Genomic DNA, 23,715 nt, shown 5'->3' on the forward strand with positions numbered 1-23,715 from the left:
GTAGGGCTTCCCAAGTGGCACAAGGGTAAGGAATCCTCCAGCCAATGCAGGAGACACGGGTTCAATCCCTGGGTGGGAAAGATCCCCTGGAATAGGAAATGGTAACCAACTCTAGTATCCTTGCCTGGAAAATCCCATGAACAGAGGAGCATGGTGAGCTACAGTCCATGGGGTCGCAAAGAGTTGGACATGACTGAGCGCCTGAACACACTCAGACTAGGCTCCGGGATAGGTTGATCCAGGGCTCAGTGAAGTTATTCAGGACCTAGGTTCTGTGTATATCTCAGTCCCACCATCCTGAGTGTTCTGATTGTGTCCTTGGACTGTATCCCCTTAAGGTGACAAGATACCTGCCAGCAAAATGTGGAGAAATGTATTGCCTTGATCATGTCCTGAGGGCCAGAGAGAATAAGACTTATCCCCTAACCATAGTACATAAGTGCTGCCTACTAGTCTGATGGGGCTCTCTCAGATATGTGCTGATCTGTGGACCAGAAACTTTCTCCAGGGGAATTCCATCTCCTGACTGATTAGATTACTCAGTATCTGTCACAGAGCCAAGGTTTTCTTGAAGCAATTGGATGGAAAAAAAGAGGTGGGTAGCTCTTCTCTCCAAAATCTGTGGGTCCATTAGGAAGGAAAAAAGGAGAGGTACTAAGTGTCCACTGCAAATATTGTAAGAATACAATCTTATTGACTTAGTGAGTGAACAACAAAAATCTAGTGAATTGGTGCCAGTGGAAGGGTAAACAATTTTCTAAGCCAGGTAATGATCCTTCCAAATCATATATTTGAAGACATGGAGAAATAAACATTTTAGATTATGTTCTCCAGTACAGTTATTTATTCTTTGTTTTAGGCCTCGTAATGGGATTAATTTTACGATATGCTACAGCACCAACTGATATTGAAAGTGGAACTGTATATGATTGCGGAAAACTGGTCTTCAGCCCATCAACTCTTTTGATTAATATCACTGATCAAGTTTATGAATATAAATACAAGAGAGAAATAAGCCAACACAACATCAATCCTCACCAAGGCAATGCTATACTTGAAAAGGTAAGGACCCTTTCTGTCTGGTCACATATTTTTGCTTCCCAGTGTAAATAATTGTGTCATATATAAGCCACCATAGAGAGTGCATTCACACACATACCTATGCCCCCTTAAACACCTTACTCATGGGGCAATTTCATTTACTAAGTGGTTAATGTCTTGATATGCTCTTATTGTAAGCTCGGTTGTCTGTATATTTCTTCTAGAAGTTGAGAAAGAGTGCTTCTTATTATAACTGTTTTGCAAACCACAGTTACATTAGGGAAAAAGATAACAATAATAATTCAGCTGACTCTACCTTTAATGATACTTGATTCAAGTTTTCACACCTGTGTTTTAAGTGTCACTGCATATATATATTGTGGTGGTTGTATATGTTACCAGCTGGCTACTAAGTTTAAATCTCCCTTAAGCCAAAGGGAAAATGAAGGAGAACGAAGACATTTGCACTTGCAAACCCTGATCTAGAATCTGACTTTTAGCTGCCAACATAAAACACTGGCCCCTTGGCTGTTTATGAATGCACTGACACACAGTCGCTCTCAAAAGATCCTGACTCCATCTGTCTAGTTAGAGAATCTTAGATTGAAAAAAGAAAAATTGTGAAGTTATTCACCTTCTAAAAATGGTTTTATTATTGCAAGTGTGTTAACCGCTTTGGTTATTTTGGAAGAGAAAATTTCTTTTGCTCTCAGGACTCTGGGTTAGAAAACAAGTGAGGTGACCTTTTTGCTGCCTTGCGTGTGGCTCAGTCTTTGTAATAAGTGAATTTGTGTTTAACAACATAAGTGCATGCTAAGAATCAGGATCTCGCATAACTTATTCTAGCTCCTTTTGTGTCAGAGCCGAGCACTTCCTTGAAATTATGGAAGTGCATTTTATCACTTTTATTCCATACAGATTTAATTTTCTTTTAAAATACACTTTTTTTCCCCTCTCCATTTTGAGAGATCTGGGGCAGGAGGGGAGATACATGACCTGCCATTTTTCCTCATTCAAGAGGAGTAATTTTTAGTATTTTTTTCACACTATCTCCCAACTAGCCAATTTCTAGATTAACTTCCTCCTAGCACTTGGTAAGGGCTCTGGAAAGTCAAACTGATTATAATACTAACCTAAATCATGCTTAGGGAAGTGAAATGAAGCACAAGAAAGAAAATTAAATAATGTTTCTGAAGTAAACAGGAGCAACTTCTAGATCTTTGATTTTCTTGAGTGATCTCTTCTGTGAGATTCTTTCTATTCTCGTGAATAGTGGAAAATAATCTATCTTGAAATAAATAATTTTTTAAAGTGACCTTGTTAGCAGCATAGGATTTAAACACCCTTGTCTGTTTTAATTTTCTTAGTACCATAATTCAACGTATTTCTCTTCTCACTCTCCTATCTGTTTTTATCTGCATTTCTAAGCAGCACTATTTCTTCAAACAGGTTTGAGTCCCATCCCCCACAAAGGTGCTGATAATTATCTCTGTCATTATAGCAATTTGTTTTATAACAGGACTGCCAGTGAGCACCTGTTCAGAAATTCTGTTATGGTGTTACTGACATATTGATTTTTATCAACAGCCAATTACAGTATTTGCTTTTAAAATATTAAGGCAAGAGATGGAGAAAAATATGGAGCCTTCTTGGTTTTTCTTGTTGGTTGGATTTTGAGTTCTCACATGAAATGTTGAATTGACTTTGAATGGTTCAAGTATTTTATAGACTAACTTCTAAAGCATGTGACTTATTGAATCACTATTAGCATTTGTTCCTCTGGGCATTCCAGGCTGGCCATGGGCAGCTCAGTACCCAGGCTAAATCCCCAACGAGTCCCTTGCTGGTGGAACAAGGAGCATCTACTGATACACTTACCTTATTAGACAACTTTAAGTAGAAAAGATGTTTTTAATAAATAACCAGAGTATATTTTAACATATATTTGTTGCTTATGTGCTAATGTTGGGGGACCCTACTTAGTCTGTGAAAATGAAATGCTCATAGTCTGTCTTCCTTACTGAGAATTCTCCACTGCATGCAGTTATTCATATGAATCAAGCAATCGCTCAGTCTATGTCAGATGCAAAAGAATTCCAAAATGAGTCCAGTTTTTGAAAGGTTTAACATGGAGTTACAGAGGTAATGTGGAATAGTGGGGAAAAAATTCAGGACCAGAAAGACCTGTCATCTATCTTTAGTAAGTTCTTTGAACTTCCTAAGCTCCAACTTTCTTATTTGTAAGATGGGTAGATTAGAACGGTTTTGTAGGTTGTTTCAATGTTTAAGTGAGATGATGTATAGACAGTGCCTGACTGCCATAGACCTTTTATACTGCATGGCTCTCACTCCTTGTTACTGCTCCACTGCCGCTTCTAATACCATCACCACTGCGTGACCTCTAAGACCAGTGCTACCATCGCTACTTCTCGATAATATTGGAATGCTTAATGTATTCCAGGGATTAACGGAATATATGTTTTTTTCCTCATTTATTTAATATCTTTGGGGGAGATAAGACCAACATATAATATATGTTAGCATATGATTCAGTTCTAAATTATATAGACTATGAGTTTCTTAAAACTTTACAGATTAGTTGTCATAGATATTTGAGCTTGTTAGGGAGGCTTCCTGGAGGAGGTGACACTTGAAAGGGCTTTCAAAGGTGGATGTGGCTTGGATAGGCAGCAGGATTGAGTTCAGAAAGATCTGGGCAGGATTGGAGGATGAGGCTGCACGAAGTGGTTAACTAGGTGAGAAGGGAAGAGGGCCTCATGGATTCTTTGGGTCAATAGAATCTGCTTGATTTATACGAAGAGTGTGAAGAGAAGAATCTAAGGTTCCAGGGTTTCAAGCCTGGCTGGGAGAATATGAGGGTCCCAGGATAGTGGGAGGGAGAGAAAGATTTGTGGAAGAGGATGGGTGAAAATGACCTGTGGATCTGCAATTAGAGAGAGATCATCTAATCCAGAGCAAGAAAAAGACCTGATTTCATTATGTTGAACTCCATCATTTAATAGATGAGTAAATGAACTTGAGCACTTGATTTAGTGCTTTATTCGGTGATTTTCAAATTTGTCCGAAATTTGGAATCACTTGAAGCTTCAAAAAATTCTGATGCTTGTATTCTGTCCCTGGAGTTGGTGATTTTACTGGTTTGGGGTGTGGCCTGAGCACTGGAAATTTTGGGAGATCACCAGATGACTCTAATGCACAGGCAAGTTTTGGAACCACTTATTTAGGTGCTATGTTATGTTTGGGTGAATATAGCGAGGAAATAAATACCATGTTTCTGCTTCTTCTCACTTCTACTGCTGCAGATCTAACAGCCCGCTTTACAAACAAAGCATTTTTCTCACTTCAGGACCTCTACACATGTTGCTCTTAGCATATGTTGTCTAAATTGGTCTTATTTCTGCTCTTTGGATGTCAGACTACTTCCTATTCCTGGAATCTTGAAAAGCCATCTCTTCAGAGAGGGCTTGTCCTGTGATTTTCTCACATTGCATCCTCTCTCTCTTTTGCCCTCTCTCTTGTTTCAAAGTACTTTTAGCACCGTCTGAAATTTTATATAATTCTTACATCATTTGATGTCCACTAGACGACTTCACTTTCACTTTTCACTTTCATGCATTGGAGAAGGAAACGGCAACCCACTCCAGTGTTCTTGCCTGGAGAATCCCAGGGACGGGGCAGCCTGGTGGGCTGCCGTCTATGGGGTTGCACAGAGTCGGACATGACTGAAGTGACTTAGCTTAGCTTAGACGGTATACTTCACAAAGCAGGGTCCATGCCTTTTTTTATTGACCAATGTGTCCCCAAAGCCTACCATAGAGCCCAGTGCATACCACTGCTAAATAAATAGTTTGTGAATGAATGAATGGAGGAATCTGAGTGCTTGGTAGAGTATATACAGCTGGAAAATTTGGAAGATATCATCTTGGAGTTGGTAGGAGAATGTCCTAGACACTTAATGGTTGAAGAGACTAAGATATTATATAATCTTAGCTGTGTTCATTGCAGCCATGAAATTAAAAGACGCTTACTCCTTGGAAGGAAAGTTATGACCAACCTAGATAGCATATTCAAAAGCAGAGACATTACTTTGCCAACAAAGGTCCGTCTAGTCAAGGCTTTGGTTTTTCCAGTGGTCATGTATGGATGTGAGAGTTGGACTGTGAAGAAAGCTGAGCACTGAAGAATTGATGCTTTTGAACTGTGGTGTTCGGGAAGACTCTTGAGAGTCCCTTGGACTGCAAGGAGATCCAACTAGTCCATTCTAAAGATCAGTCCTGGGTGCTCTTTGGAAAGACTTATGCTAAAGCTGAAACTCCAGTACTTTAGCCACCTCATGCGAAGAGTTGACTCATTGGGAAAGACTCTGATGCTGGGTGGGATTGGTGTCAGGAAGAGAGGGGGACAACAGAGGATGTGATGGCCGGATGGTGTCACCGACTTGATGGACATGAATTTGAGTGGACTCCAGGAGTTGGTGATGGACAGGGAGGCCTGGCGTGCTGCAATTCATGGGGTCACAAAGAGTCGGACACGACTGAGTGACTGAACTTAACTGAGTTGTGTTCATATAGATATAAATTCATATACAGAGAAATTACAGGGTGGGCCCAGGGTCCCAGTAATTATATTACTGGTCAGAGGCAGAACTGAGGCCCATAGCACTTTACTCTGAGTACTGAGTAGTTTATCAAATTGCATACCACTGGACAGGCTCTGGAGTGGCCCTGTGGACAGAGAAGGGCTGAGGCCTGAACAATCTGACACTGAGATGTGTGGGGGGAGATGAGGACCAGTAGAAAGGGAAGATTTACAGAACTGCAGAAACAGGTCTAGCACCAGGGTGTCACAGAAGCCATTGGTGTGGCTCCACTGGGTCCTTTTTCTTTGTGGTACAGATTAAAGGGAGTACTTGGCCTTTGTTTCTAAAAGTTACAGGATGAGGAAATAAGTTTTACTCTCAAAATGCAGTTTAGGGGCTTGGATGAAATTTCTGACTTCAGGATTTGAAGAGGCTGGAATAAATTCTTGTGCTATATAATCATCTCTTGGAATACCAATAAAAGCACATGTATTTCTGGGATGGTTAGGCCTTGACGTGCTTGGAAACAGCACTGGGCTTGATGGCTCCCTGGGTTTCTTCCAATAATATGGTATAAAACTGGAAAATAGGAGAGCTGTTGGCATCTATATAAGCAGCAGTATACTGTGCTTTCATACCACATTGTAAACATATAAAATTTTTAAGAATTACCATATGCCAAGCTTCTTTTGTTCATGCTCAATACAGATAAAAGTGTAGAGAAGAAAAAATATTTTCACTTAAAGATGTGTGAGAACAGTATTTTTCTATATATTACGAGCAGCTGATGATCTCAAAACAATCTTCTGAGAGACTAAAACTAGAATTATGTTGATTTATATCTATTCAGTTGACATTTCCAGAACTATTTGTCAAATTGTTCTGTGGATCCACTATATTCTTTAGTAATTTTAACTGAGTGGGGCCTATATTCTATTATACAATATCTTTACAGACATTAATTTGTTACAAAATATTTAGGAATACAAAAATGTCTACTAAGTATTTTCTGAATTTAACATCAATAGGAAGTTATAACTTGTTTTTGAAAAAAGATCTGTCATTCATTCCTTCAAAACAAATGAACTGATTTCCATCAGTTTTGATTCTAAATAGGAATGATCTCAAGGAGTTTATTAGTAAATCTGGGGGTGAATAAATATACCACAAGACAGCTATCAAAGGAGTGGGTCAAATACCATAGACGTTCAGAGGAGGTGACATTATTTCTTATTAGGGTGATAGGCTAAGCACCGAAGAATTTATACTTTTGAACTGTGGTGTTGAAGAAGACTCTTGAGAGTCCCTTGGACAGCAAGGAGATCAACCCAGTCAATCCTAAAGGAAATTAACCCTGAATATTCATTGGAAAGACTGATGCTGAAGCTGAAGCTCCAATACTTTGGCCACCTGATGCAAAGAGCTAACTCATTAGAAAAGACGCTGATGCTGGGAAAGATTGAAGGCAGGAAGAGAAGGGGATGACGGAGGATGAGATGGTTGGATGACATTACTGATGCAATGGACATGAGTTTGAGCAAGCTCTGGGAGATGATGAAGAATAGGGAAGCCTGGTGTGCTGCAGTCCATGGTGTCACAAAGAGTCGGACATGACTAAGTGACTGAAAAACAACAAAGCGTGACAGGAATGATTTTGAGGAAACATAGCTGATTGACTCTGGTAGTGATATATGTAGTGTTTGGAGGTTGGAGAGTCATTCCAAGCATGGGTAGAAAAAGGGGTAGAGACTATTCTGAGAAAGAAAGTCACTTCTAAGTTGTTGAAGTATGGAAGATCAATGAAACATAGGGTGGGATAAGGGCAGAGTCTGGCTACAGAATCACTTAAATTCCAGGCTGAGTAATGCCCACTGTATTTGTAGTCAGTGGAAGAGTGCAGTGTTGACAAAAGCAAAGAAATAGGCTGCTGTGTACAAGGTAGAGAGTGAAAGCAGAGGGACAGCTAAGTTTTAAGACGGAATGGTAACCAAGGGGCAGATAGAAGAGAAACAAGGAAGGAAGACACTGTAAAGTTTAGATCAGTTGGGCACGAGGAGGAAGGATGAAGAGCTAATTCTGCTGCTGTGTCTTGTGGGTTCATAGAAAGTGGCAGGACAGAAGTGGGTACCTTAGAAGTTAAAGGAAGGAGCTGTTTTATAGTGAAAAATCACAAGTATAGTTTAAAACTATGATGAATGAATGAATCAATCTTATTTATTTATTTTTCATTGATTTAACACATTATGTTTTTCTACATTGAATTGGAAAGGTCAGCAGACCATTTGGCTAGAAAAGTCTTGCAGACCTAGTAGATTTTCAAAAAGTTGTCAGCACAGTTAAATTTATACTTCCTATAATTTATAAATCAGTTGACTGTAGTGTGAAAAGTCAAAGGAAACCCCAGTGAAAAGTTTGCCAAGCCTTCACTTCCTGTGTGACAAATGACACTATCATTTGGTAAAGAAAGTTATTTTAGGGCAAGTTAAACTTCCAAGCAATCTGTCTTGTCTACTGTTTCAATAAAGAGAATTGTCAGGGAAATAGGTAACACTGAAGCTATTATCAATTGTGTTCATAGTACTGTGTACTTTTGAGATATTGATGTGAGTCTGAGTGAACTCCGGGAGTTGGTGATGGACAGGGAGGCCTGGCGTGCTGCGATTCATGGGGTCGCAAAGAGTCGGACACGACTGAGCGACTGAACTGAACTGAACTGAACTGAACTGAAGGAAGTCCTTATAGCAACAGTAATTATATGACTTTAAAAAAATAACTTTGTATGTGCAGTATTAAAACATCAGTGTCTGATATTTTCTTGCTGTCCAACTTTTTCTGAAGATGATTTTGACTGTTTGTGGTTCAGAGTCTTAATTCTCACATATTTATTTGTAAACTATTTTTGTTCTTTCCAGTCTTTCTTTTTGCTTGATTATTCTGGCTGCAGAGTCCAGAAGGCAGAACTCTTCTGCTAACAGGGACAGCTTGATCGGAAAGAGTCATTAGACCATGAGATAAATATGCGCACTTAGTGCTGGGACACTTCGGGGGAGGATAAAGAAAAGACAGGAAAGGAATGTCTAAACTGTTCCAGCCACAATGAGAGAAGCAAGTGTCATGATAAATCAGCACCTGGGGTTTGGAGAAACCCTTATAGAGTACTATCAATTATTTCTCCACTCTGTAGAGATCAGGGATTCATGATGTATGTTTCTCTATCAAGACCAGTCTTGATTCTTACACAGGAGATGGTCTCAGGGAATCTCAAGTTTAGCAGTGCATGGGATGAGTCTCTTTGGATAGACTTAGATACTTTTATCGTAAACCTTCCTTAAGAGATTTATTGTTAACAAACCTAACATTTTTAATTCATTTTATCTATTTTCTTCCACCTTTGTTCAACTTTCTTTGTAGAATTTTGGCCTGATACATAATTTCAGAAATGTCTCAAGACTCAGTATTCCGTTAAACTTTTTCCAGTTCTATTGAGATAAATTAACATATAAGATTATGTTAGTTTAAGCTGTACAACATAATGATTTTATATAGCTACATAGATATCTATCTATAGGGCTTCCAAAGTGGCGCTAGTGGTAAAGAACTCATCTGCCAATGTAGGAGATCTAAGACATAGGAGTTCAATCCCCTGGAGAAGGAAATGGCAACCCACTCCAATATTCTTGCCTGGGAAATGCCAGGGACAGAGGAGCCTGGTGGGTTACAGTCCACAGGGTCACAAAGATTTGGACACAACTGGAGGGACTTAGCATGCACTCACGCATGCATATATATCTATGTATGTGTTGAATGCAAAATGATTATCACAATAAGGTTAGTTAACCTTCATCAATTCATGTAGTTACAAATTATTTGTCTTGAGAACTTTTAAGTTCTTAGCAACTTTTGAATATACAATACAATGTTATTAACTATAGTCACCATGCTGTACTTATATCCTCAGGATTTATTTATTTTATAACTGGGAATTTGTATCTTTTGACCACCTTCAACCGTTTTTCCATCCCTCTTCTCTCACCTCTGGCAACAATCAATCTGTTCTCTGTTTCTATAGTTCTTTTTAAGTAACTGAGATGATGTAGTTTTGCCTTTCTCTATCTTATTTCTCTTAGCATAATGTTCTCAAGTTCCATCCGTGTTGTTGCACACTGCAGAGTTTCCTGCTTTTGCATGGCTGAATAATTCTATTGCATATTAATCCAATTATCCATCAATGGACACTTAGGTTATTTCCATGTCTTGGTTATGGTAAATAATGAGACAGTGAACATAGGAGTGCAGCTATCTCTACAAGATTGTAATTTCAATTTGGGGGGATATATACTCAGAAGTGGGATTGCCGGATCATATTGTAGTCCTATTTTTCATTTTTTTGAGAAACCACCATACTGTTTTCCTTGCTGGCTGCACCAATTTACTTTCCCATAAACAACATGCAAGTGTTCCTTTTTCTATTCCACATCCTGTGGAATAGAAAGATAACACTTGTTACCTTTTGTCTTTTCTATGATAGGCATTTTAACAAGTGTAAGATGATATCTCTTATTTCTTTGTGCTTCTGACTTGCATTTCCTTGATGATTAGTTCCATTTGGTTTTAATTTAGTCATTGAACAACATAAATTTTCTGTATTCATTTAGTCATTCAACAACTATTTATTGGACACTATTCATATGTAAGTACTCGTTTTAAGTGATGCAGATACAATAGTGAACAAAACAAAGCCCTCACTCTCATGGCGCTCCGATCCTAAGGGGGAGCTAGACAAGGTACAGTTCAGTATAAGTATTTATAATCTAATGTCAGGAGAAGACATGTGCTATGAAGCCAGGTTAACAACATGAGATTTCAAGAGAAGTGTATTTAGATATGCTTTGCATGGAAGCCCTTATTGAAAAGGTGAATTTGGAGCCTAGATTATGAGTAATGAATGAATGAATGAATTTGGGAGTAAGCCACACAGAGATTAGGAAGAAGAGAACCAAACTAAATAATAGAAGATGTCTTTATTTTCTTGAGGTCAGTTTTTCCCTTTGCCAGTTCTTTGCTGTATTTTCATGAATATCCAAGATCATTTTGTCTATAATAGAAGTTCTGGAAAAATTCTATTCATTGTGATTGAGAAAGGTGGAGGAGAAGTAGAGAGATGTCAGCTTGGAATGGGCAGTGAAAATGCAGAAATAACAGGAACGTCATGCCCCAAAGGCTGGCAGTCTTGACCTAACATCCAGGCCACTTTTGCAGTCTTGCCTTCAGAATGCATAGTCCAGATATGAAGCAGTTGTTTTGTGACAGTTTAGTTGTAACTTGGAGCACTCCAAATGCAAGATTAGTAATTACCCTTGTTGTTGTTTGGTTGCTAAGTCGAGTCTAACTCTTTTGTGACCTCATGGACTGTAGCCCACCAGGCTCCTCTGTCTATGGGATTTCCCAAGCAAGAATACTAGAGTGGGTTGCCATTTCCTTCTCCAGGGGATATTCCTGACCCAGTAATTGAACCCATGTCTCCTGCATTGGCAGGTGGGTTCTTTACCATTGAGCCACCAGGGAAGCCCAAGAATAACCCTAGACAGCTCTGTAAGACAGAGTTTGGATTAAGTCCTTGCCACCTGGAATGCAGCTTGGCTTTTTCACACAGTGGTATGGATGCAGCACTCAAAAATCCTTCTGACTTCCTATCTTCTTCACAGTTCATCACACATCATCACTCAGTGTTCTAAGGAAGCTGACTACTGGGACATTTATTTGTAGCAGGATTGAATTCCAACCAGATGTCCAATTTTATTTCTTAACAAAAAACCTAGCTATTCAAAATAATGTAAAAGCTGCTGGTGGCAGTGATCTCTTGGATGTCATGTGATTAGAGCACAGATTGTACTGTTGTCTCTCACACTCACTCTTGGTTGGCAAAGAAAAGGAGTCATGTTAAAGTGTATTAGCAGGATGAACACTGGCCTTGGTGCACTTCCTAATGTGACAAAACTGGATAAGAGGAGAGTAGCTATAGAGTAAAGGGAACGCGTCTCAGGTTCTGGACTTTGAGCCCAAGAAAGTACCCCTGACCACCATGGGGAGAAAAAACTGATATGCCCACCCATCTCCCAATCACGCCTTCCTCCCGACTGATGCCTGGTTTTGGACCATCTCAGTTCATCCATTTGCCTAGTTCCAGAAAGGACTTAGTGGCATCACAGACACTTTTTAGGAACTATAGGAGCCAGCATGGCAGACTGCAACATGGACTAGCATTTTGGGATGTTGAGTAGTCATCCACTTAGATATCAAAGTTCCCTGGTAGCTCAGATGGTAAAGAATCTGCCTGTAGTGCAGGAGACCAGATTCAATCCCTGGGTCAGGAGGATCCCCTGAAGAAGGGAATGGCTACCTATTCAAAGGATAGGTTTCCAAAGCTATTTTAGGGGGTTGTGGGTGATTGGGGGCTCTAAAGCTATTCTATTTCCCTGTCCTACTCAGTTCAAGATCATGGTGAAACATGTTCCATGAGAGGCAATCGTTAAACTGACTTAAAACTTGTTATTTGATCATATTTTCTGTATTTACTAATGTCTTATATTTATTGTGTGTTATCTCAGAACAAAATATTCCTCATACGTGACATTTCCAAAAAACCCCAAAGTATTATTCTTTTAAATATCAACACATACGTGATAGGAACTGGCATGTATGAGACAGTATAATATGGTAAGAGCCCCATTCTGCAATCAAAATCCTTGGGTTTAAACCTCTGGTCTACCTTTAACCTGCTGGATCTTCAGCATCTGACTTACTCATTGATGCCTTTGTTTTGTCAAATGAGGCAATACTAGTACCAACCTCAAAAAGTTACCATGAGAACTAAATGAAATAATTCATATAACCAGCTAATGTGCTTTAGCATTAATAAATCCTCAGTAAATATTACTTGTTATTATTGAGCATCAGGTACTTGCCAAGTAATTAAAAACACTGATTTCCAAACTTTGATATGTGCATCAGTTAAACTATTGAGTATATGGACCTTATATTTGCCCATTTATTTATAAATGACTTGCAAGTGCTATTGTACAATGTATTGTATATATTATAAAGTGAAAGTGTTAGTCACTCAGTCATGTCTGACTCTTTATGACCACATGGTCTGTAACCCACTAGGCTCCTCTGTCCGTGGAATTCTCCAGGCAAGCATACTGGAGTGGGTAGCCATTTCCTTCTCCAGGCAATCTTCCCAACTCAGGGACTGAACCCCGTCTCCTGCATTACAGTCAGATTCTTTACCATTAACGCCACCTAGGAAGCGCAGGTAATACTGCTATGAGAAAAGAGTATCAAACTAGAATTTTTCAAAGGATGAGAAAAAATATAAAAAGTTTTTTGCACACTTAAGTGGATCATCTTGTTCACTTCATAACATATGTACACCTCAACTTAAAGATCAATAAACAGTTCATATTTTATTATAATTTTATTTTTACTTTATTTTTGATATTTTTCTTAAAAAAAATTTTCTTGAAAAATTTTGCTCTTTTCTGAAATCTCACTGTATTCTGAGTCTCAGCAGCACCGATATGCACATGGGCTCTAGGCCTGAGGCTGGGATGCTTTTAGGGGTTGTTAGCTTTGTGGAAACATTCAGTCCCACCCCAGGAGACCCCACATTACTATACTTCAGTATCTAGTTCTAGCGTCTTAAGGCTCCAGCTGATGTTCTCCCACTATATCTTAGCTCAGATGTAAATTAATATTTATGTCCATGATGTTGGGTTACTGTCTATCTTCTCACTAGACTTCAGGGCAGGGACCAGCTCTGTCCACGGTCCATTGTATTCCCAGCTCACAGCAGCGTGCCTGGCACCTGGTTGATACTCTGTGGACCCTGGCAAGTGAGTGGATGATATAATGAAGTATCTGTCTCTGCTTGTCATTTGCTACTTCTCAGTGCCACTCTGTCCTGTCTTCGCTGTTTTCCATTTTATTCCCAAGCATCTATCACAGATTTCTCCTCAGAGTGAAGTACCAGGGCTCTGTGACAGTTTTTTTCTCTACTCAGTTGAATTTTTGGCACTTTTTTTTTTTTTTTGGTGGTTGTTTGTTTATTTATTATTGCCGTATAATTGCTTAACAATGTTGTGTTGGTTTCTGCTGTACAATGAAGTGAATCAGCTATATGTATACATATAGTCACCTCTCTCTTGAGCCTCCCTTATCTCCTCCCCTGTATCACCCCGCTAGGTCACCACAGAGCACTGAGCTGAGCTCCCTGTGCTGTACAGCAGGATCCCACTAGGTATCTGTTTTATGCACAATATTGTATATGTGTCAATCCCCATCTACCAGTTTATACCCCAGTCCAAACCCTCCATGTCCACTCATCTGTTCTCTGCATCTGTGTCTCTATTGCTGCCCTGCAAATGGGTTCCTCTGTACCATTTTTGTCTAGATTCCATATATATGTGTTAATATATGATATTTTTCTCTTTTCTGACTTATATCACTCTGTATGACAGACTCTAGGTCCATCTATGTCTCTACAAATGACCCGATTTCATTCCTTTTAGATGGTAGCCTTATCTCCAAATAATTGATCAAGGATAGAGGGAGAGGGAGACAAGGAGCTGGGCACGGAGAGACAGAGAAGGAGGGAAAAAGGAAGGGAGAAAAAGAGATTTCTCTTGAAGACTTATAGTATGAGTACATACAACTTAAAATGGATCTTTCAATTCCTTTTCTGTTTGCTTTATTCCTTCTAAAACATTAAACTTAGGCAAGACTGCACATTTATCATCGCTGGTCTCTCGCGAGCAATTATATAAGGTTCCATCCAACTGTGTTTCCTGGTTCTTCTCTAAGGTCATTAAGAAGCTCCTCATTAGTAGCTTACACAGCCCGAAGGCAGGGTAAACATAAGTGGCACAGAGGGCTGAGAACAATCAGAAGGAGTGAGGACCTTAAAGAAGCTGTGCATTTAACTGGCTTGTCTTCAGATTCTATTTAAGCCTGTCTTGTGTTAGGGGTCTCCCAGCTGCTCCTCTCAGATCCATTTTTAGTTACACTAAGTCTCCTACATACGAACCTTCAAGTTGTGAGCTTTCAAAGATGTGTATGTGAGTTTGTGTGTCCAATCATGTAAGTTAGTTCATGTGTCTGGTATACATTGTCGTATGTGTACATCCTCTGCCAGAGATTGTGCTTTTGTATACTTTATAGTACCGTAGAGAGTATAGTAGTACAGTATCTTTATGTCAAGCCCAGGATGTCTGTAAGCAAGCGTAAAAACAGCAGTGATGTATCTGGTACTACTGTGCTTTTCAGGGTACTATACTGTAAGATTAAAAGTGTTTGCTCTTTTGTGATTGTTTGTTTATGTATTATTTGGGTGAAAAGTATTGTAAATCTATTACAGTACAGTACTATATAGCTGGCTGTGGTAGTTGGGTATGTATGTGCTGTGTGCTCAGTCATGTCTGACTCCTTGCGACCTCGTGGACCGTAGCCCACCAGGCTCCTCTGTCCATGGGATTCTCCAGGCAAGAATACTGGAGTGGGTTTCCATTTCCTTCTCCAGGTAGTTGGATACCTAAGTAACATTGTGTACTTATGAACATGCTCTCACAACAGGACTCAATTATATGTAGGTGACTTACTGTATACAGCTACCTGGACATGGTCTGATTTACAGAGTTCTGCCTCAGGTGGTCATCTGAGTTAAATTTACCCATTCCAGTCCATTTCAGTTCGCTGGTTCCTAGCATGTCGACATTCACTCTTGCCATCTCTTGTTTGACCACTTCCAATTTGCCTTGATTCACAGACCTGACATTCCAGGTTCCTATGCAATATTGCTCTTTACAGCATCGGACCTTGCTTCTATCACCAGTCACATCCACAGCTGGGTATTCTTTTTGCTTTGGCTCCATCCCTTCATTCTTTCTCGAGTTATTTCTCCACTGATCTCCAGTAGCATATTGGGCAACTACTGACCTGGGGAGTTCCTCTTTCAGTATCCTATCATTTTGCCTTTTCATACTGTTCATGGGGTTCTCAAAGCAAGAATGCTGAAGTGGTTTGCCATTCCCTTCTCCAGTGGACCACATTCTGTCAAATCTCTACACCATGACCCACCCGTCTTGGGTTGCCCCACGGGCACGGCTTAGTTTCATTGAGTTAGACAAGGCTAGGCAGGAATCCCTCAGAAGAAATGGAGTGGCCATGATGGTCAACAAAAGAGTCCAAAATGCAGTACTTGGATGCAATCTCAAAAACGACAGAATGATCTCTGTTCATTTCCAAGGCAAACCATTCAATATCACAGTAATCCAAGTCTATGCCCCAACCAGTAATGCTGAAGAAGCTGAAGTTGAATGGTTCTGTGCAGACCTATAAGACCTTTTAGAACTAACACCCAAAAAAGATGTCCTTTTCATTATAGGGGACTGGAATGCAAAAGTAGGAAGTCAAAAAACACCTGGAGTAACAGGCAAATTTGGCCTTGGAACACAGAATGAAGCAGGGCAAAGACTGATAGAGTTTTGCCAAGAAAATGCACTGGTCATAACAAACACCCTCTTCCAGCAACACAAGAGAAGACTCTATACATGGACATCACCAGATGGTCAACACTGAAATCAGATTGATTATATTCTTTGCAGCCAAAGATGGAGAAGCTCTATACAGTCAGCAAAAACAAGACCAGGAGCTGACTGTGGCTCAGACCATGAACTCCTTATTGCCAAATTCAGACTTAAATTGAAGAAAGTAGGGAAAACCACTAGACCATTCAGGTATGACCTAAATCAAATCCCTTATGATTATACAGTGGAAGTAAGAAATAGATTTAAGGGCCTAGATCTGATAGATACAGTGCCTGATGAACTATGGAATGAGGTTCATGACATTGTACAGGAGACAGGGATCAAGACCATTCCCATAGAAAAGAAATGCAAAAAAGCAAAATGGCTGTCTGGGGAGGCCTTACAAATAGCTGTGAAAAGAAGAGAAGTGAAAAGCAAAGAAGAAAAGGAAAGATATAAACATCTGAATGCAGAATTCCAAAGAATAGCAAGAAGAGATAAGAAAGCCTTCTTCAGCAATCAATGCAAAGAAATAGAGGAAAACAACAGAATGGGAAAGACTAGGGATCTCTTCAAGAAAATCAGAGATACCAAAGGAACATTTCATGCAAAGATGGGCTCGATGAAGGACAGAAATGGTATGGACCTAACAGAAGCAGAAGATATTAAGAAGAGATGGCAAGAATACACAGAAGAACTGTACAAAAAAGATCTTCACGACCCAGATGATCACGATGGTGTGATCACTCACCTAGAGCCAGACATCCTGGAATGTGGAGTCAAGTGGGCCTTAGAAAACATCACTATGAACAAAGCTAGTAGAGGTGATAGAATTCCAGTTGAGCCATTCCAAATCCTGAAAGATGATGCTATGAAAGTGCTGCACTCAATATGCCAGCAAATTTGGAAAACTCAGCAGTGGCCACAGAACTGGAAAAGGTCAGTTTTCATTCCAATCCCAAAGAAAGGCAATGCCAAAGAATGCTCAAACTACCGCACAATTGCACTCATCTCACACGCTAGTAAAATAATGCTCAAAATTCTCCAAGCCAGGCTTTAGCAATATGTGAACCGTGAACGTCCTGATGTTCAAGCTGATTTTAGAAAAGGCAGAGGAGCGAGAGATCAAATTGCCAACATCCGCTGGATCATGGAAAAAGCAAGAGAGTGCCAGAAAAACATCTATTTCTGCTTTATTGACTATGTCAAAGGCTTTGACTGTGTGCATCACAATAATCTGTGGAAAATTCTGAAAGAGATGGGAATACCAGAACACCTGACCTGCCTCTTGATAAATTTGTATGCAGGTCAGGAAGTAACAGTTAGAACTGGACATGGAACAACAGACTGGTTCCAAATAGGAAAAGGAGTTCGTCAAGGCTGTATATTGTCACCCTGTTTATTTAACTTATATGCAGAGTACATCATGAGAAAGGCTGGACTGGAAGAAGCAGAAGCTGGAATCAAGACTGCTGGGAGAAATATCAATAACCTCAGATATGCAGATGAAACCACCCTTATGGCAAGAAGCGAAGAGGATCTCAAAAGCCTCTTGATGAAAGTGAAAGTGGAGAGTGAAAAAGTTGGCTTAAAGCTCAACATTCAGAAAACGAAGATCATGGCATCCGGTCCCACCACTTCATGGGAAATAGATGGGGAAACAGTGGAAACAGTGTCAGACTTTATTTCTCTGGGCTCCAAATTCACTACAGATGGTGACTGCAGCCATGGAATTAAAAGACGCTTACTCCTTGGAAGGAAAGTTATGACCAACCTAGATAGCATATTGAAAAGCAGAGACATTACTTTGCCAACAAAGGTTTGCCTAGTCAAGGCTATGGTTTTTCCTGTGGTCATGTATGGATGTGAGAGTTGGAGTGTGAAGAAGGCTGAGCACTGAAGAATTGATGCTTTTGAACTGTGGTGTTGGAGAAGACTCTTGAGAGTCCCTTGGACTGCAAAGAGATCCAAGCAGTCCATCCTAAAGGAAATCAGCCCTGGGATTTCTTTGGAGAGAATGATGCTAAAGCTGAAATTCCAGTACTTTGGCCACCTCATGCGAAGAGTTGACTCATTGGAAAAGACTCTGATGCTGGGAGGGATTGGGGGCAGGAGGAGAAGGGGACGACAGAGGATGAGAAGGCTGGATCGCATCACTGAATCGATGGACGTGAGTCTCAGTGAACTCCGGAAGTTGGTGATGGACAGGGAGGCCTGGCGTGCTGCGATTCATGGGGTCGCAAAGAGTCGGACATGACTGAGAGACTGATCTGATCTGATCTGCCTCAGGTGGAGGTGGGTTGAATGAGGATTTCTCACAGATTCAGTTTCTTTTACTGTTGTTGTTGTTTGTTTGTTTCACATGGCATACAGGGTCTTAGTTCCCTGACCAGGGACCAAAGCTGTGCCCCCTGCAGTGGAAGTGCAGTACCAATTACTGGACCACCAGGGAACTCCCCTCTACACCATTCTTTCTGTCCATCAAGTTCCTAGAGGACTCAGAGGTAGAGTTTAGTGAGCAGGATGGTTAAATGAGCTTGAGATCAATATCTTATGAATGGAAGACGAAGGAAACCAGAGAAGGCCAAGGGAAAAGTTAAGCTCTGATGCAGGCTTGACAATTTTGTCTAACTCCTTGGCAAGTTCTTAAGTTAGAATGGCTCTTCAGAGTCCTCTGCCATTGGACTGAGATGGCCTGGACTCTAAAACACCAAATCATTTTGTCTTTGGATGTGGGCCTCTCTGGAAAGGGCATGACTTTGTGTGAGGCAGTTCTTTTCAGTCTTACCAATCTGTGAAGGGACTGACATCCTAAGCAGCAGAGGTGACAAGGCCTTCATTGGAGGAAAAGCCCAGTATCTAACATATTGTAACCCTAATAGGGGAGTAAAATCTTTCTTTCTACCTGTCTAGGTTTTTGCCTTAGGGCCCTTGTAACAAAAGACAGATGAACAAGAGAAAGATACACAGAAGTTTATTTCATATAGGCCTGAGAGAAATCTAGAGAATGAGCAATCCAAAGAGATGGCTTAGAATTCAGGCTTCAATACCATCCTCAGCTAAGATAAAGAAAAGTGTATAGGGGTGGCAAGTTTTAGGAAGGTAACCAGGAAATGTCTGGTGAACAAGGGTAAAACTGTTGTGCAGATTTAAGTCTGTGCCTTTTTTATTGATAAATTTCATATGATTTAGACTTATCTTTCTCTCCCTTGTATCAAGCAGGAGACACCCTTACAAATGAAGGTTTCCTTGATGTAAATTTCCCTTGCTGTTGTTGTTGTCCAGTTGGCCAGTCGTATCTACTGTTTGCGACCCCATGGACTGCAGCACACCAGGCCTCCCTGTCCCCCACCATCTCCCAGAGTTTGCCCAAGTTCATGTTCATTGCATCGGTGATGCTGTCCAGCCATCTCATCCTCTGACATCCTCTTCTCCTTCTTCCCTCGATCTTCTCCAGCATCAGAGTCTCATCCAATGAGCCATCTGTTTGCATCAGATGACCAGAATCCTGGAGCTTCAACTTCAGCATCAGTCTGTCAGGCGAGTGTATGCTCCTCGGTTCTGTCTCATCTCAACAAAGATTTGGAGTGACGGACATTAAAGCCCTCGGTGCGTCACAGCTCTCGGGTCTTGGACAGATCATGTTATAGCTCTCAGGTCTCGAACAGACAAATCAGTGTTACAGCTCTGTGTTACAGCTCTATTTTATTGAGAAAATAGCAGGAAAATCCATCCTCGAGGCATGAGGGCATGTCGACCCAAAAACGTGAAGAGAAAAGAGCCCCAGCATGCAGGAGAGAGAGACCCCTGGCTTTTGGCCCCTCTTTTTATATGTTTTTTCCCCCCCTGGGCCTGCCCTATGTAAATTGGGCTAGCCAGGATTGTTGTTTGTTCTACCTGAGGTCCTCCCTCCAGTCCTCAGACCTTCCTTTGTTCTATCTTCGCAGGCTTTTCTCTTCCTTGTCTTTTAGCCACCGCCATTCTGGACTCCTGTTTCCTATTCTAACTACCTAACAAGTCCTTCTAGTGAATATTCAGGGTTAATCTCCTTTACGATTGACTGGTTTGCTCTCCTTGCAGTCCAAGGGACTTTCAGGAGTCTTCTTGTGCACCGCAGTTCCAAGGCATCAATTCTTTGGCATTCTGCTTCTTTACAGTCCAGCTCTCACCACTGTATGTGACCACTGGAGAGACCATAGCCTTGACTCTACCAACCTTTGTCAGCAGGGCAATGTCTCTGCTTTTCAACCACTGTCCAGGTTTGTCATCGCTTTCCTTGCAAGAGGCAATCATCTTCTGATTTCATGGTTGCAGTCACCATCCGCAGTGATTTTGGAGCCCAAGAAGAGGAAATCTGTCAGTATTCCACCTTTCCCCCTTCTATTTGCCATGCAATAATGGGGCTAGATGCCATGATCTTAGTTTAATATTTAGTCTTAAGCTGGCTCTTTCACTTTCCTCCTTCACCTTCAATTCAGTTCAGTTCAGTTGCTCAGTCGTGTCCGACTCTTTGCAACTCCATGAATCGCAGCACGCCAGGCCTCCCTGTCCATCACCAACTTCTGGAGTTCACTGAGACTCACATCCATCGAGTCAGTGATACCATCCAGCCATCTCATCCTCTGTCGTCCCCTTCTCCTCCTGCCCCCAATCCCTCCCAGCATCAGAGTCTTTTCCAATGAGTCAACTCTTCCCATGAGGTGGCCAAAGTCCTTCACCTTACAAAAGGGTAATTTCTAGTCTGTTTTCAGAGCATCTCCTTGTCTACTCTTTCTCAAAATAATCAGTTCAAAATAATTCTATGTCTAAAAGGCAAGTTTTGGGGGGAAGTTATGTAATAGATTCTGGTCTCCTATACCTTCCACAGTGTGAGAAGCTTTATATATTTACGTAGGTCATGTGCTCAAGCTGCTAAGTCACTTCAGTCATGTCCGACTCTGTGCGACCCCATAGATGGCAGCCCACCAGGCTCCCCCGTTCCTGGGATTCTCCAGGCAAGAATTCTGGAGTGGGTTGCCATTTCCTTCTCCGATGCATGAAAGTGAAGAGTGAAAGTGAAGTCGCTCAGTCTTGTCTGACTTGTAGCGACCCCATGGACTGCAGCCCACCAGGCTCCTCCGTCCATGGGATTTTCCAGGCAAGAGTACTGGAGTGGGGAGAGTACCCAAATGATGAGTTAACACACAGCTGAAGTAAAAGAATGCAGTGGAGTACTAGAACAGGCTTGTCTGTTCTCTGAGAGCTGATTATTTATTTAATATCCATAATCTTACAAGCCAGTTGATCAAACATTGGCAGCTTGAAATGGGTCATGGTGGGAGTATTTAGAAACTGTCAACTGCTGCAAATCCAGGCTTGAAGGCTCTTTTCTCTCTCCAGAGAGATGATTTACTAGCATACCACTGAATATATGCCTACTCTTTGCATTTTTAGGAGAACTGGAAATATCCACACACCTCATGTTTCATTTCACAAAAAAGTTTTTTCTCACATGAGGCTTGTCTTAAAATCCCACTGTTAGAGATTCCTATCTTTAGCTTGAACTAACTGCTTCTAGGGTGATATAGAGAAAAGCATAAGGATTTTGTCTTAGTCCTTTTTGTCACCTGTAACAAAAATACCGTATCCTGGGTAACTTAAACAACAAACATTTATTTCTCACAGTTTTAGAAGCTGGAAAGTTCAAGATCAAGTCATCAGCATATTTGGAGTCTGGTGGGAGCTAACTTCCTGATTCATAGATGGCTGTCTTCCTGCTGTGTCCTTACGTGGCGGAAAGAATGAGAGCCCTCTCAGTTTTATTTTATAAGGACATTAATCCCCTGTATGAGAGTTCTATCCTCATGACCTAATCACCTCCCAAAGGCCCCACCTCCTAAGACCATCATCTTAGGGGTTAGATTTCAACATATGAATTTTGACGAGACACAAATATTCAGTCCATTGCAGTTTTGCAATTCCACCTTGGGCTGAATCCTATCTCTGCCACTTCTAGCACTGAGACCTTGGAGAAGTTAACCTCTCATATTTTTCTTTATAAAACAGGGATCGGTCATACCCACTTTACAAAATGAGTGAGAAAAAGTTGTTAGAAATGCTGTAAATATTACTCTTCTTCCTTAACATCTGCCCTTGGCAAGCATGGATTTCCCCCTTGGGACAAAGTTTGAAGTAGTTATGTTGAAGGAAGTTTGGTATTGTTTTTTAATGCATCATTTTTAAGGTGAAAGCACTGTTTGAAAAACACATCATTTTAATTTTAAATCAAGCTGTTTGGCATCTATTTTCTGCTGATTTCAGCTCATCCCCTCTACTTCCCCCAAATCCCCTCAAGCATGCCTGCTGTGACTGGCCCTTGCTGATTCAGCCCTTCCCTGTCCAGCTTCCCCAAGCCAGTTGCTCCCTGCTGAGGCCTTATGATGGGGAAGCTGCACGCACAATTCAAATCTAAGGACCGAAAAAGATAATGGAAACTCAGAAAATTGTAAGGCAAAAAGAAACTCTGTGGGACTGTGATATTCCTATATATAATGAAGGTCAGAAAGCAGTTTCTTTTGCTTTATAATATTAAGATTGGCCAAGATGACTATCAATTCCAGATGGAAAGGGAATCATTCTTGATGCACAAGCTTGTCTTTCCTTTTGCAATCCTCACCCAGGTATTGAGGAATGAATACTCTTGGTGAGATGAAGAATCAATCCCTTCTCACATTCACCTGTTATTTTCTCTTCCCTTGCTGATATGAAGCCAGAAGTCCCCTTGTCATGTTAATACCACTGCTAGTGGGGTTGATGGGAGGTAGGCAACTCACAGCACAGGGCAGGCCTATAGAGGACCAGCAGCCAATCCAAGCTATGTATAAGGAAACAAAGGCCAGGAGTCTGTCCAGAGTTAGCAATAGAAAACCTTATCATTTGATTTTCAAGCTAGAACTCTTGTGTGTGAATGAGGGGCGTGAGTATTAATTAAGTCAGGACAACAGCTACTACCTGGGACTGTTCTGGTTAAGCTGGAAGGTATAGTTACCTTAGTGAAGGGTCACAAAGGTAACAGAGGTAAGTTCATGTGTCAAGAATCTTGTTCAGAAACATAGGAGACTCTGGCCATTGGTGTCTAGATGCTGTAGCAAAGATTTGGAAAATGTAGGTGGTCTTTATGTATTTGCAGCTAATGAGGACACATCCAGTAGTGGGGTGGGTAACCTGAACCCATAGGTGGATGGAAGATGGAATATTTTAGTTAAGAAGGTAGTCCCTGGAGCCATATTACTTGGTTCAGCTGCTTCTTACCAGCTAAGTGATATTGGGTAAGATGATTGGTTTCTCTGTGCTTCAATTATCCGTTTGTAAAATGGGATATTCCTAAATACTTGGTATGATAATTGTGAGTTGCAAATGAGAAAAACTTGTAAAGCACTTAGAATAGTGCCTAGCTCATAGTAAGGGTTCAAAGTATACTAACTGTTAGTTTTATCATTATTGTTATCAACA

At 40.8% G+C, this 23,715-nt stretch overlaps 1 protein-coding gene across 1 annotated transcript in view; it reads left to right on the top strand.

Annotated features, from left to right (window-relative positions):
• SLC9A9 (solute carrier family 9 member A9) overlaps positions 1–23,715 on the top strand; it is a 647,485-nt gene that overhangs the window by 19,830 nt on the left and 603,940 nt on the right. The window contains exon 2 of the mRNA XM_055569424.1: positions 860–1,062. Within this exon, the coding sequence (XP_055425399.1) occupies positions 860–1,062 (203 nt within the window). The remainder of the gene's footprint in view (positions 1–859; positions 1,063–23,715) is intronic.

The sequence above is a fragment of the Bubalus kerabau genome, chromosome 2 (assembly GCF_029407905.1).
Source record: "Bubalus kerabau isolate K-KA32 ecotype Philippines breed swamp buffalo chromosome 2, PCC_UOA_SB_1v2, whole genome shotgun sequence".
Classification (NCBI taxonomy): domain Eukaryota; kingdom Metazoa; phylum Chordata; class Mammalia; order Artiodactyla; family Bovidae; genus Bubalus; species Bubalus kerabau.